Source organism: Embiotoca jacksoni, unplaced genomic scaffold (assembly GCF_022577435.1).
Source record: "Embiotoca jacksoni isolate LCO1_2020_lvr unplaced genomic scaffold, fEmbJac1.0.p SCAF_2, whole genome shotgun sequence".
Taxonomy (NCBI): domain Eukaryota; kingdom Metazoa; phylum Chordata; class Actinopteri; family Embiotocidae; genus Embiotoca; species Embiotoca jacksoni.
This window is the reverse complement of record NW_027185340.1, coordinates 3,203,713-3,218,882: the sequence shown is the minus strand read 5'-3', so window position 1 is coordinate 3,218,882 and position 15,170 is coordinate 3,203,713. Positions and strand designations below refer to the sequence as shown.

At 40.9% G+C, this 15,170-nt stretch overlaps 1 protein-coding gene across 1 annotated transcript; it reads right to left on the bottom strand.

Annotated features, from left to right (window-relative positions):
- Window positions 1-6,177: 6,177 nt before the first annotated feature.
- On the bottom strand, window positions 6,178-13,029 carry LOC138200944 (immunoglobulin superfamily member 3-like). Its single transcript, XM_069153971.1, has 10 exons — window positions 12,922-13,029; window positions 11,885-12,259; window positions 11,340-11,756; window positions 10,769-11,173; window positions 10,214-10,585; window positions 8,635-9,006; window positions 8,110-8,502; window positions 7,585-7,998; window positions 6,638-7,030; window positions 6,178-6,546 (listed from the first exon to the last, which is right to left on the bottom strand). Exons 1-10 carry the CDS (start codon window positions 12,998-13,000, stop codon window positions 6,341-6,343), a joined length of 3,426 nt encoding a protein of 1,141 aa, XP_069010072.1. The 5' UTR covers window positions 13,001-13,029; the 3' UTR covers window positions 6,178-6,340.
- Between the last annotated feature and the right edge of the window lie 2,141 nt (window positions 13,030-15,170).

The following is a 15,170-nucleotide window of genomic DNA, read 5'->3' as shown; positions in this document are numbered from 1 at the left end:
GAACAAATGTTTTGGAAGCAGCTGACATTTTCCTCTTCTCTCATCCCTTCACAAAGAGGCCTCTTCTCTGCAGCAGCTCTGTCAGTATCAAAATCGGATAACATCAAACTGCACACAGAGTGTGGAACCAGCTTAACTGTTTGCCCATTTTCTCACCAAGGAAAGTTCACATCAACAACATCAATCAGAAATCGCGGTTGCGCTGAAATAAAATAAAATACTTCTGCAGCTGACGTCTGTCAGCGATGATGCTTGATTCTGATTGCATGGCAACACTATGCCAGTTGTATGTGTTTCACACTTGGAACACGCCACTGGTACGTCTTCATTATAAATGGCCAATTATTTCTGAATGAATCGAGCATGAATGATGACAGATTACGACCAGTAGCTGCAAGGCTTGCACCATAGGAAGGCAATCGTCTCTTAGTAAAAGCCCCTGCAGTCCTATAAAGAAACACAGACAGAGGGAGCGTTATCATTTTATCAGCTCTGGAAAGTATGTTGCATTTAATCCCAAAACGACAAATCTGTTTCTTGTTTGTCAGTGAGATGGGAATGTCTTTGCTGTCTTATTAAGTGGAGTGGTCTGTCGAGAATAGGCAAGATAGAATGGCAGCGGAGAAATACTCTCAATCAAGACTTAGTTAAGGGTGCATTGTTTTTATTCATGCACCAACCAGCAGAATAAAACAAAACAATAAAACAGAAACAACAGAAACAAAATGAGCCATCAAAAGAGCAAATCAATACATGCTTCATGGTGCAGTTATGGGGAAATCTGAACTTGTCATCATCAGTTTTTTTGTATCTTCTGTCAGAGGAGTCAGTGTAACCCCCATGCAGCTGTTGCTTCAGAGACAGTGCAGAATAGACAGAAAAGAGGGGAATTATCAAATCTAATCCAGGTTCGATGAGGAGACTGGTTCATCTATCACTCGTCTGACTGCTGCACAGACAAGAAATATCCACCCCGAATTACGCTTACAACAACAGGTTTAATATATTAAATATACACAATATATTAACCAATACTACAACAAATTAACAATTCCACACATCAAGAAGTGTCCAAGCAGGTAATATGAAAATTTAAAAAAACCTCTGAGATCTCAGGAATAAATTAAATTGAAAAAAAAAAGGTATAAAAGAAAGAGTTGAGTCCTCAAATGTCCAACCCCCCCCCCCCTCCCCCTCCCCCAAACAATGTCCAGCGAAATGGACTCCAGGTGAACTGTGATGTCCAGCTGAGATGAAGATTCTCTCAGGTGAAGGTAGACGGTAAGATGGATGAAGATGGGGTGAGTGGTGGCAGGCAGGACGGTGGATGGACGGTACCTCTGGTTCCAACGAAGAAGTTATTCCAAAAAAACAACAACCTCTGCACATGTGCAGGACAATAGTTCACTACTAATTCAATTTACTCAACTGGGCCTGCAACCCGCATGGCTGTAAACATCACACACAACTTACTTCTAAATATCGTCGAGCATTCCTGCTGAAGCATTGAACTTCAATAAACTCACCAGGATATCAAATGTTCAAAGTTCTAAGGATCTGTTGGCGAACCTGCAGATCTTCAATGGCTCGTCGTTCAACATTCAATTTAAAGTTGTTCACTTTTCTTTCGTGGAATCTGATTAATCTTATCCTGCTCACAACTCGTACCATACCGAAGCACAGACGACAGAAAAACAAAGATTAAGAGATGGATGATCACTTCTATCGAACTCTGTGCATGGAGTAACAAAGATGAAATATTAAGGAAAAGATTGACTCTCCTCGTACTTTTCTGTGTACAGAGGAAAACGGCTGTGACAACCTGTCGACCTTACTTAAGGGGACAATAACATAGTTCCAAAACATAATAATTGAGATCCCAGATTAAATTATTCTGGTTACAACAGCATACTGCAAACATGATTAAAGGACTCAGTGACAACATATGCGCATACATATGTTGACAGGCAAGCACACCAACATGAATGACATATGCATGCATTCTTTATAATAACAGGAGGCGCACAGATACAAAGCTGTGCTGGGATATTCGGATATTCATTCATGCAGTTCCAGCATGTGAGAGTACAGCTGTGAGAGAAAAAAATGTGAGCTCTGAGTTTTGTTGAGAGCTCCCTTGACACGGCACAGAACAGGCTATTACTTCATATTGCACCATTTAAGCTGTTTTTATTTTGGACTCTCCAGCTCCTTCCACCAGCCGGTGCAGTCTCTGGGGATAACAATCAGGCCTCAACAAGAAAAGGCGAGGAGCTCTTATCAGTTTAGAGGCTTGTGTATAGTTTTTGCATCCATATATTTATGTGTTGTGGTGTGGGTTAGAGAAATGAAGTAATTCTCTGTGTGTTTGCATGAAAGGACCTGTCACTCATGCCGTTTACTACGACTTTCTCAAATGCTCCTATTTTAGATGACAAAGTGGAGCCTGAGGTGTCATCACACCCCCAATAGCCCAGAGACATCACGCTGACTTCCATCCTCTCCACCTGTACAGTACGTCTCTATCCTCTCTTTCTGTTCTCTCACACATACACATGCTCACCAAGCTCCCAGCACCAGGAGACCTCATATCAACAAGGGAAGGGAAAGAAAGTCCTTACTAGTTTTAGAGTCTTAGATTTTCAGATTGGGTGCTTTGATGACAAGATGGGAAACACTTTAACTTGCCATCTCTATGGTAACCTGTTGACCGCTGTGTATCTCTGACAATAGCTCCCTCTGGTGCTGACAAAAAATTAAACTGAGAGAGCGAGAGAGAGAGAGAGAGAGAGAGCGAAAGAGAGAGAGAGAGAGAGAGAGAGAGAGAGAGAGAATGAGAGAGAGAGTAAAACCATGTACCTCTTGGTTCAGATCAACAGAAGGCAGCTCTGTCAGGCTGTGTCCTCTCCTTGTGAGAAAAGGGAATATCAAAGCCAAGACAGGGCCATAAGGGAGAAGAGAGGAGTTGAGGTTATGAGCAAAGAGATTCAGTGAGTTGTAGTGAGAGGAGGCAGTACTTTAGAGAAGACTTTCAGATTCTAGGAGAGGAGTTACGTAATTCGTGCGGATGGCAGTTTGAGTGTCTCTCTCCCACCATGTTGTATCCATACCTCTGCCAGGACACATTATCCTCTTGTTCAGGAGGGTATTTTAGGGCCAACTTTGATCATTATCACTTGTGCTGTTTACATGTGTGTGTGTGTGTGTGTGTGTGTGTGTGTGTGTGTGTGTGTGTGTGTGTGTGTGTGTGTGTGTGTGTGTGTGTGTGTGTGTGAACACACAGAAATACCACAACATTCCCACAGAGGGAGCTTCTGTTTCAGGTGAAGTCTGTTGCTAACATGGCAATGCTTACTTGCTGGTGTTTAAGTAGGTAACATTTACTATTCAGCACGAATGAAAACGCTTTTTCTTCCAGGTATGTGTTCATAAACCAAAGTACTGGACACTAAAATTTTGACCTCATTGTGGTCAAAGATAGTGGAAAATCATTCAGTAGTTAAGACTGTACTATAATTGTCAACCTCATGGTGGCACTAGAAGAAAAGTCTAAGGATTACAAAAGTCAGTGAATGAGTCTACAAGAAAAACCATCTGTGTTTGTCCATAACATTGTGGTAATCCATCTCGGAAATGTTGAAATATTTTACTCAGCCAGCAAACATCTTGTCCTGTTAATGGCACGAAACTAAAAGTCAGGGAATCACCAAAGTTATTAGCATTCATCATGTTTTGGGCGTGAAGACACTTTACCAAAAGCAAAAAATTCCTCATAGTAGTGCTCAAATAAACGTGAAGGGATCACCAGTAAAAAAAAGTAATAACAATAATGTTGGTCATGTGCCCTGCAGGTATGCTGAAAACCAGATGTACAACATGCACAACCTTATGCATACGTCAATGAAATTCCATCATTATGAGTAATCGTCTTTCATTCTCAGTTCTTGTAAAGAGGTGGCTTTTACTTTAATATATGTATGCCTTTGTTTGGCATGTGTGTGTGTGTGTGTGTGTGCGTGTGTGTGTGTGTGTGTGTGTGTGTGTGTGCGTGCGTGCGTGCGTGTGCGTGTGCGTGCGCGTGTGCGTGCGCGTGTGCGTGTGTGTGTGTGTGTATACAACAATGCTGTTGCTCCAGCAGTTCAAGGACTACTTGAGATGGAGAAAAATGGTTACACAATTTTCAGAAATCCAGTCCCTTCATGTCATATGAGGGGCAGAGCATCAAGTTGAAGCCAGATCAGATCTGGAAAGAGACCAGAGCAACAGAGATAACCAGCTCAAAGTATCCACACACAGGCAAACACCTCTGAGTTTAGGCGAGAGAAGGATTATGTGGCCTTGTAAATCCCTCTTCTCCCCAGGCACTTCATGCAACGGCACTTCTGTCAACACAAAAACGGATGATATGACTGTTTAATATGTTAATGTTTGAGACTTTATTAAGAGCATAAGGAGGGAGCTCTAGGACAGCTGCCGTTAGTTTGCCCCAGTTACATTTGCAGCATAGACACAAGCATTGATTTGCCTCCCAAATTCAATGTTTCTTTGTTTGCTCTGACAGGCATTGCCATGGAAACACAAGGGAGTGGAATTACAGTAAAGTTAAGAGGGAGACTGAGAGGGAGCCAGTCCACCAGACTGTGAAGGGCTGCTATAATTTAAGACCAAAGGCAGCACTACATCATCACTTTGGGGCTGAGATGACTACAGCCTACCTTAAAGTTCCTTTGTGTACTTTTAGTCCCTCATTTCTTTAAGGAAAACATTACATTTTAGTTTAAATTGTACAGAACTTGTACCCAGTCATCAAACAAGAGCCTTTCTCTGTATGGGAGTAATCTGGTGTCTAGGCCTGTTTCTTCAAAAGTGAAAGCAAAAGCTGGATTCTATTCCAGTTTCTCACACAGATGGGGTGTTAAACATTGATAGGGCTGATGCAGGAGGACATGGAGACAGAAGATGGAGGGAGAGAGAGCACATGAAGCCACCACATTCCTCTTAAATTTGATTTGTATCCAACTTTGTTATACAAACAAGAATTTATAGCAGAGATACTTTTAGATTATGAATCTCAGTTTACTTGCATTAATGCACATTTTTATTCTGTTGGACTATAAAGCGCAGATTTTAATCTGTACTCTGAAGGTGTCATCCAAACAAATGGAGATTTTAGCCCTGCAATTTTAAGAAATGAATCAATTGGGAATATAATTTGAAATATTCTAAATTGGTTGCAAATGATTTACTCATAGACATCAACAGATGTTTGGTATATAATCTCGTAAGGTTTTATAGTTTAGCCTTAGTAGGTTTTACATTTAATCCCCTGTTTATGATGAAAAAACAATACAGTGTCGGCATTATTCAATTATTATAGATGCGAACACCTTGAAACAGCCATGAAAATCAGACACCGAATTTTCTATTCATCGTTTCATTTTGAATCTTATATGCTGGAGTAGAGCCATGGCGATGAAAAATTACTCCAGTGTTATTATTACATGTGGACTGTGCAGAATGTACACAAACACACTCACACAAATACACACGCATCTTCAACATCTCATGGATAAATGAAACTGCATCCAGAAGCATATGTAAATGACAGCTGTGCTCATCATCCCAAAACAAATGTGAAGGCTTTAGCGAGACAGTTACGCAATGGCAGCAAAAATAATGTTTGCATTAGCAGATTTCAAATAACACCGTACGAATGCGTCTAAGAGCAAAGTGACTGTTTGTACAAATGTCTACAATGATTTCAACTGTGACTATTTGCTGACTATTTGCTGACTACAGCCAACTTGCGCAGAACCACAAACCACTTCCTGCTAGACTTATTGCTGTGTTACATTCAGAGAAAAGTTTCAAACCTTACCACATTTAATGCTGAGCTGCTCCCGTACGTAGACATGCTATGCTTTGACTTCTGCAAATGAATCTGGCAGTAAGAATATGTTTCTTTGCAGGTGTAAAGCCACAAAGTTGATCTGCTGCCTCGCTCAACTGTCCATTGCAGGCAGTAAAAAGCTGGCGATTATGCAAAGACGTTTTAGCTGTAAAATGAAATGTGCCTGTTTAATTTCATAGCTTTTAATAAATTTCATTAATTCATAAAGGAAAAATTATTCCCAGACAGCTGCACAGAACAGTAAAGCTATTTTTTTTTTTTTATTAAACATTATAAACAGATTTATTCAAATAAGGACGGTTGAACTTTGACTAAAAAGATTGAACAGTGAAATTCTTTTTTAAATTTAAAACATTTCTGCAGATACTGCACAACATACATATAGAAAAAAAGAGTGCCTTTTCTCTCCTTTCCTTCTAGTCCCTTAGGTCAGTTCTCTGCACTTGGTTTGGAGTTCAGAGGATGTTCTTCAGTCCAGAGAGACGAATCTTGCGTCTTTCCTCCTGAGGAAATGCATTTGTACATCTTCAGCAGCAGTAGCACTATGACCAGCAGCAAGATGAAGATAATAATGGCAGTTATCATGATCCAGATACTAAATTTGCATTCTGATTCAGAGACAGCTTGAACACCTCCTGCAAAGAAGAAGACAAAGAAACTAATTTTCACATCCATGACTTTATATAAATTTCATCTTCTGAAAGAAAGGGCTATATATAAATTTACCTTCTGCATTAACATTGATATTCAAATTTCCAGACATCTCCACAGCAACCTTCCTCCATCCATGAGACAGAGATGGGAGCCACTCTTCGACTTCACAGAAATACAGGCCATTATTTTCAGGACCAGAATTCAATACTGTGAGACTGAATAGGCTCGGCAGAGGACGCTCAAATCTTAGATTAGCATCCTTCTCAAACCAGTTTTGTAGGGTGGAGTTTCGGTAAACTGTGAATATGGGGCTTTGTTTAGTTTCCATCCCTTTCTGCCAAAACCATGTCACCTGGAATGCGGATTCATTGCTGGACTGTTGGGTGATGTGGCACGGGATGGTGAAATCCTGAGATGAGCTTACGTTCAACTCAGCTTCTGTTTTCACAATGGACAGATTTTTTTCTGTGAAAAAGCACATGAAAAGAAACATCTTATGAAACTTGGATTTAACAAGGCAAACCGATCAATGAGATTTCAATTAAATCCCTGGGTGCACACAAGTTATGGAGATGAGACAAAAAGGAGATTAGAAGGCAAAGAAAACACAACAAAGTGGTCATTTTGCTGAGAAAGCAATTACTTCCATTTTTGTCCAACAGAAGTCATCACAATGCATGCAGACATTCAGACAGACACATTATGTTACATAGTGAATGTACTGACAGCTGCAAAATAAAAATAAAAAGAGTTAGCTATTTTGGGAAATACGCTTATTTGCTTTCTTACAGGAAGTAAAATGAGGCAATTGATACCACTCGTGTGGCTAAGTTAATACCAACCTTAAATGAGCAGGTAGTTAGCTTAACTTAGCACAAAGAATAGAAACAGAGGGAAATGGAAAATCTGGCTCTGGAAAATTATGAAAATCTGCCTACAAAAGAACAAAGCATATAAATGCAGAGACAGACAGATCACATTGAGCTGTCTAAGGACTGCTCTAACACATACAATCATACCTGCAACATTTACACTCAACGTGATGGGGCCAGCACTGTCTGAGGCCTTTTGCTGCCAGAGCCCTTCACGATCCAGCTGGTATTGCTCCACCTGGCACCAGTAGGTCCCACTGTCCCCTTCATGGGCCCTCTGAACGCTCAGGTAGAAGCTGCTCTGAGTGGGTCTGGAAAGACGAAGCCGCCCCTGCAGGCCTCTGAGCGCTGGGCTCTCTGGGTAACTCAGGAGGCCGGTATGATCAAGCTCCAGCAGGGAAGCATTCATGAGGAGCGAATCGTGTGCAGCGTAGAACCAAGTGACTTTGTAGAAAAACGAAGAACTGGATGCTCCTGAGATGATGTTGCAATTGATCTCCGCTTCATCTCCCTCCCTGACAATCAACCGCTGCGCTCTCTTATCCAACCGAAGGTCGTTGGCTAGAGAGTGAGAACAGGCAGAGAAGAGTGAATTAAGAACTGGTATTTTATTTAATACTTTGGCTAATTGCATATGTTACATAAAAGAGAGTTTATTGAAAATAACTTTACCAGGCTCAGTAACTGCTAGCTTGGTGGTTTTGGACACGGTTGAGAGCCGATACCAATTTCCACGTGGATCTTGTAGCCACTCCTCCACATTGCATATGTAGGAGCCTTTGTCTGAGATTTTAGCTTGTCGAATAGTCAAATGAAAAATAGGCCCTTCGGTGCGTCTCATGCTAATTCGCTGTCTGAAGCTCAGCTTTGACTGGGGCTCATACCTCACGAGGCCAGTGAGGTCAAAGCTTACAATGGTCTTATTTTCTGGTTCTTGCTGGAGCAGCCAGGTGGCAGCGTAGCGAGAGGATGCTGAGGATGTTGAGATAATTGAACAGTTTATTTCTATGTCAGTGTTAATATTTCCTGTCACGGTGGGGCTGGAGGACAGAGAAAGTTTGCTCTCTAGAAGAGGGAGACAAAATTGGACATCAAATGGTGAGAATGGGAAGAGAGAAATGAAATGAAATGTAGAGTACAGTTTTCCCACAAAAATGCTTCAAAGATCGGTTGTAGCATTACAAATATGAGCAGTACCTGGGTCCTTCACCATCACAGCCAGCTGATTGGATGGAGGCAGCTTCTTGTGTGCGTTCTCCAGGAAGACAGACACCATACACCTGTAGGTTCCTGCCTCCCTGTGGCTGGCACCAATGATTTGCAGATAGTAAAGGACGCCATTGTTTTGGATTCGTACTTTCAGCTGGTAGTGGTGCTGGTCTCCGGACCAGCTGATGCCACCATCGGAGTACATTGTCAGGATGTTATCTATGGTTGAGGCATCACGTTGCACGCTCCAAGTCAGTGTTATTGGCACTCGAGGCCCTTTGACCCGACACATCAACTCCACATTTTGTCCTACTGTCACTGTGTTGTTGCGAATGATCAGAGATACTCCGAACTTTGTGTCTGAAACATGATACCAAAATAGTTGTCAGTGGCACGTATAAGAAAGGAGAAGCTTGTGTTCATTGTCATGCAATCATGAGTGTTCAAAGGAAAAAAGGGACGTGAGCAAATGGTGTTTTCAAAGTAAGTCTGGCTTCTCTCTCACTTTGGATTACACTTATGATTGCACATTATTTCTCAATATCATTTCCTTCCTTAAAACAGGGTTAAGTTAACATGATCATAAACATGAGGCTATATTAGAAAAAAGGTTGTTCATTTATTAAATATAAAATGGTCCTGTGTCTTATAAAGCTTTTAAGCTTAGGCAGTCTAATTTTTGTATCTAATTATATGCAAACTAATGCAGTAAGATGAGAGTTTTGTGTCATTTCAACAATCGAATGTTAACAAAATCTCCAGTCTCAGGCTGTCAAAGTGAACTCAGTATTATTCTTTACACGGTGCAACAAAAGAATATTAGAGGGTATATCCTGAAGATTTTGTATTTTCTTAGAGCTTTACTTGAGATTGAGCTAAAAATGCTCATTGAAAGCCAAGACAACTTTCCGCTTGGAAGCATGACTGTGTATGTGTCATGGCAATATACCATGTACAAAAAATGAACCTGAGAGACTACAAGAGTGGCGCCCATGCAGTACTGCAAATGGAAATGGTATATTTTCTTTACAATTTCTCAGTAAATTTCTTTTAAAAAGATTTCTTGCCTGCAAATGTACATTTTGTCCAGTTGGTGATGCTACAGTAAAGATCAGAGGGCATTAGATGAATCTTCAGAAATATCCATATTCTATTTCATGGTAATCTAGCCTTCAGTTCTTAGGATATTGTATTATGGACTAAACTGTTGGATTGGTTTGTGTACAGAACAATAGACTGATTTTCGCGTGACCACTATTTAAAACCTTAGCTTTCAAGTCAAGCCAACTCAAGTCACGTCACATCACGTCACACATCACATCACATCACGTCAAATCAAGTCAGCATTCTTTATATAGCACATCTATAAACAACAAAATGTGACCGAAGTGCTGCAAAAAGTCATTAAAACAAATCAAAAGGGTTTTCCTATAAAAGTGTCAGAATACTTTACACTGACATGACCTTTTTTCAGCAAATAATAAAACCACTTGATTAGAGGAACCAGTTGTGTTAATATGAAGGTTTCGTCATTTGTCTTGAATAATTAGGTGGGGCCGTCTCTTACCTATCAAAGTCACTGTCACGGTGGTAGTTTGTGACTGGCTGTGAGTCTTGCTATTGGTTTTCCATTCAGACACAGCACACTGGTAGACACCTGAGTCAGAGGGCGTGACCTCATCCAGCTCGAAGGTGAAGAGGCCAGCTGCTGGACGCGTGGCCCTTACTTTGCGACTCATGAAGTCGCCCGCTTTCTCCATAACACCCTCCTGACTTAGACTGACCACATTGGTGAACGGGGCCGCTGGTTGGGATGATGATTTGTGTTGCCAGGTAACAGAGAGCTGACCTTTAAACCCATCCACATTACAGGCGAGCGCCAGCCTGTCTCCTTCGATAACGCTTAAAGCGTCTTGAATTTTGACTGAGAGTCCACTTTCTGTAAAGACATACGGCAACTGTATTAGAAAACATACGTATATTAGCATTAATAAAAAACATTTAACTTTTTAAAATCAATATCTATAATCCTCATTTACAAAAGACAAAATTAAGGAGGTAATGGAAAAGGAAATTAAACCCTGAATAACTGCCTTTGTATGTGTGTCTCACTTGGACAGACCTGGGGCTGAGATGCTGACCAGCTGGGAGCTGGAGTCCTGGGCTGCTCCCTGAGTAAAGACACCATCAGCGCCTCTGTCCTTGGGCCATGCTCTACAGATATACTCTCCCTGGTCATCGGTTCTGACAGGCTGCAAGATGAGACGGTAATCTTTGTTCCCAACCCGGGCGGCCCTGAGTTCCCCCTCTTTCTCTCGGCCACTGTACTCAGGCCCCACAGACAGAACGCCCGTATGGCCAATACGGGCCAGCTCAACGCTTCCCCGGAGCCAGGCTACAGAGAAGAACCTTTCCTCCAGGTTCTCTGTGTCTATGTTGCAGAACAGTGACAGCTCCTGTCCCTCCTGCAGAGTTGTCTGCTGTGCCGAGATCCTCACCACCAGAGACGAAGTGTCTGACACCACCTCTGCTCAAAAGATAAAAACAGCCCGATAAAAAAACCACATCCTGTCAAGAAGCCACGATTACTGTGAAAAGGTAAAACGAAGATAAATGTGCTCACATATGAATGTCCTATTTGATATACTGTGGCATGACTGAATAAAATCAAGTAAATGATTGCTGCTTCTAACCTTTGGCTTTGACTTTGAGGGTAATTTCCTCTGCGTCCTTCTGTGCGATGGAGTACCAGGAGCGATCAGGATCTTGGATCCACTCCTGAGCCTGGCAGTGGATCTTACCTTGGTCTGACGGCTCAAGCTGAGCCATCTTTAGCCTGTATGTGGCCTCTCCCAATTTCTCTAAGCTTATGAGTCCTTTTTGGTAACGCCCTTCAAACTCCTGGCCTGGGCTCAGTGTGAAATCTCTGTCCAGAGAAATGATCGGCTGAGCGTCGTCCTCCCCGTCCTTACGGAGATACCAGGCAAAAGACAGGTGGGTGTGCTGGATGGTGTTGCTGGAGGCTTGGCATGATAAAGTGAGAACTTCACCCTCATTAAAGCTTTGCAGGAGGGAGGCAGGTGATGAAACACTTAGGGAGTTGTCAATCACTATGGCACCACATCAGAAAAAAAAAGACATTGAAAGTCATACATGTTTTCATATGTTTCTGTAGCACTGAGCTTGAATACAATTACTTTGAAAAGTAAGTTTTAAGAGTAGAATGGTGATCGATTACCTTTAACTGTTGTCTTAGCACTGTAGATTCCGTCAAATGCAGATACCGTGTTGATTACAGAACAGTCATAATCCCCTTCATCGTCCTTCTGTAGGGTTTGTATCTCAAAGAGGACTGAGTTTGGAGATACACGTTTCAGATTGATGTCATTGTCAGTCACACGCTGCTGATAAATGGCATAACTGAAACGTCGGGCTTTGCTAGTGATGATGTTGTACTCAAATGACGGCTTCGCTGGCTTTGTCACACGGAATTCGAAGTCTTTTTCGGTGCTTTCACTGGTGAAGCCACTCACACTGCAGGCGATGGAGAGCGGAGAGCCGACCACTCGATACAGAGGCCCGACCGGTGCTTCAGTGTGCACTTTGGCCTCTCCTGAGAGGAGCACAGACAAAACACAGATGTTGAAGTCAGTTGAACGCTGCAACTTAGAAAGTCTGTCGTGTTTCATGGGTGCAAATCTTAGCCTCAGCATGGAAACAGTCCTTCGGTGGTTCTCCACATTGCAAGAAATATAAACCATTTTGTTGTAAAGTATTTAATTATAACTATTCACAGAAATGTTCTGATGCAGGGAATTGATTTTCCTTCCAAAAAAAATCAAGCAATTAATGCAGCTTTTTTTTTATATTTGTGAAAATAATTTGCAGGTTTTTCAGTTTGCCAACATCAAATAAATTGTGTTTAAAAATAAGGAGGGTTTACCAAAGAAGAAATGATTATGAATCACAGAGGTCTTTACTCAATGCAATTTCATGAAATTATTAAAAAAAAAATAGGTTGCCAAAAGGACAGACAGCATCTCAGATGTATATACATTAAGCATCATATACATATTTATTCATAGTTATTAATTATCTTTATTAATTAGTGGCAGACACAGTAAGTTTAAGTTCACCTTAAAATGCTTTAAAGAGCTCACGTGATGGCTCTACATTTACTTTAAATGACCAAGTATCAAATATCCCCCCTCTTTTCAGCATGATTACCCCAGAATCTAATCCAGTGTAACTGCAGGAATTTAATGTACTACTTACCACAATGCATGAGTAGACCCAGACAGAGGAGCAAACTGGTCTTCCATAGGGAGAGCAGGGAACACCTCATCCTGAACATGTTTCAGCAGTAACACTGTGTCTTCGGCCAACTAGCTGTGACCAAGCCCTTTTTTAGTTTGTCTATGTGTGTGAAAATATGTTTATGCCATTTCGGATTTATTCAAGAGGTTGATGCTTCCTGTGTAGCAAGAGGAAGTGAGAGATGTTTACTGCATACTGCATGCACAGATGCAACATTTCCACAGCGGTATCTGAAGAATGTACATGCGCAGATGGCTCGTGGTTGTGTTCTGGAAAAATAAAACAATTCTACAAAATAACAAGTTCTGTCCTTGATCGGTAGATGCACAGCCATGGTGAGAAAAACCGAATCAGCCTACTAATCGCAAGGCTCATGTTGCCTACATCACATGCTTTAACACCTGTATGATATGATACAAAATCAGTTGGACATTGAGGCGCTAATTTTAACCACTTCTGAATTTGTGTGAAGTGAAACTATGTGCTCTTCTCTGCTGAGGTGTTCTTGATTCTATTTCAGAGGTGAAACCTCCCTTCATGTCTGAAAGTTGTTTACCTTTCACCACTGTTTCTTATTTCAGAATAAAATGTGTGGGAGTTCCAGGTTGTCAGGTTTTGATTACTCATTTATTTGATTGGAAATATATTCAGGTACATTTATCTGATCATACAGTTACGACTATTACCAGGTAACGTTGAAGTGATCTGTGTTGCTAGGAAACAGCTGCAGTCCAAGTTTGACGATTTTGGCAACCAGTGAAGGTTTGGGCTCATTCATATAGTTTGAAAGGCTCTGCAGATCAGTGAGGCAACAGTGCCACATAGTGGAGAAGATATATGATTGAGTAAATGCTATATAATCTTTATTTTTAGAGGTAGGAATAGACATTGTTGCCTATCTGTTCATAAAACATACAAGGAATAAACAACTGTTTTGTAAATCAAGGGTAGTTTGGAAAAGTAAGCTGGACTATTCTCTTTCTATTCTTCATTCTCTTTGTTGTCTTATTTTTCCAGGGATGTTTGAGGGAGAGGAAATCTTAAGATAAGAAGATAAGACTGCATTTGTCCCCTGGGGAAATGCACACGTTCCAGACGCACTGAGGCAGGCAAAGAGAAAGAAATAATAGATAAAGAACTCGCGTATTCGATTAAATAAATACAAATAAGAAAACAAAAACAGGTTTACTCATGGAGAGGAAACACAGAAATTCAGTACGGAAACCAGTATGAAGGACATATAACGTACATTGTGATATACATATTTGAATGAGTATGACTAATAAGTAATAATATTAATTTATAGTCATTTTGAAATAAAAAATGATTATTTAGTAGGCCTATTAAGAAACTATGCAACAGAAATAAAAACAATACTATGATACAATACAACAAAAACAACTTAATAGCTATATAGTATAGTATTATCATATAGTGATATAAGTAATACAAAGCCATATACAATGATTGATATGTTTCGAAAGTGTAGATAAATATTGACGGACAAGTTGCAGGCGTTTTATTGTCAATGGTAATAAAGAGAGTTGCATAAGTCAGTTTCTGTTTTCTCTCATATTTGTTTGGATACTTTTACCTCCTCAGCCTTCTTAAATTGTTGAAATGAAAAAGTCTGAAAGGAAAATCATTTTGTTTCTTTTGCTCATGACCCCACAGACTTATGGAGCCTGTGCAAAGGGGTCACTTTGAAAGCTCACAAAACAGTATGGTGGGAAAAGACTGCAGAACAGAAGTTGTTGGTCAAATGCATCTAAGTGGTGTTAACAACGGGAGGGCTAGCACTGCATCTTTCATGTTCCTCATCAAGATTTAACCTGCCAGTTCAGGGATGAACACGACGCCCTTTGGTCACAATCCTGCTGCTCACAACTATTATCAGTTCTATCCCCCCTCAGGTGCCAGTGTGTGATGTAAGACCATGAAACAAGAAGCGAGGTCACAGAAACATGCTGCATTCGTTTGAGATAAAACACTTCTGTCCCAATGTGGTTTTAGGTGCCTGAAAGTTTATTTAAGGGTATCTCCACTTGGTGATGTCTGGTGGAGGAGAAAAGAGGAACACAGGGGTAACCTGAAGGAAACTCACTCAGCACAAGAAGAGGAAGTGTTTAGAAATGCATGGCTACGTTGCTACATACAGCATGTTCCTCATAGAACAGGAATAGGAAGTACGAAGAGGACAGGAAAAA

What these genes read in the sequence shown, in the direction of transcription:
- LOC138200944 (XM_069153971.1), bottom strand. Translation starts at nt 13,000, where the DNA reads ATGTTCAGGATGAGGTGTTCCCTGCTCTCCCTATGGAAGACCAGTTTG. An exon ending in CCTCAAAGTCAAAGCCAAAG is followed by an intron (nt 11,174 to 11,339) that starts GTTAGAAGCAGC and finishes TCTTTTGAGCAG; the next exon opens with AGGTGGTGTCAGACACTTCG. An exon ending in TATCAATGTTAATGCAGAAG is followed by an intron (nt 6,547 to 6,637) that starts GTAAATTTATAT and finishes TCTTCTTTGCAG; the next exon opens with GAGGTGTTCAAGCTGTCTCT.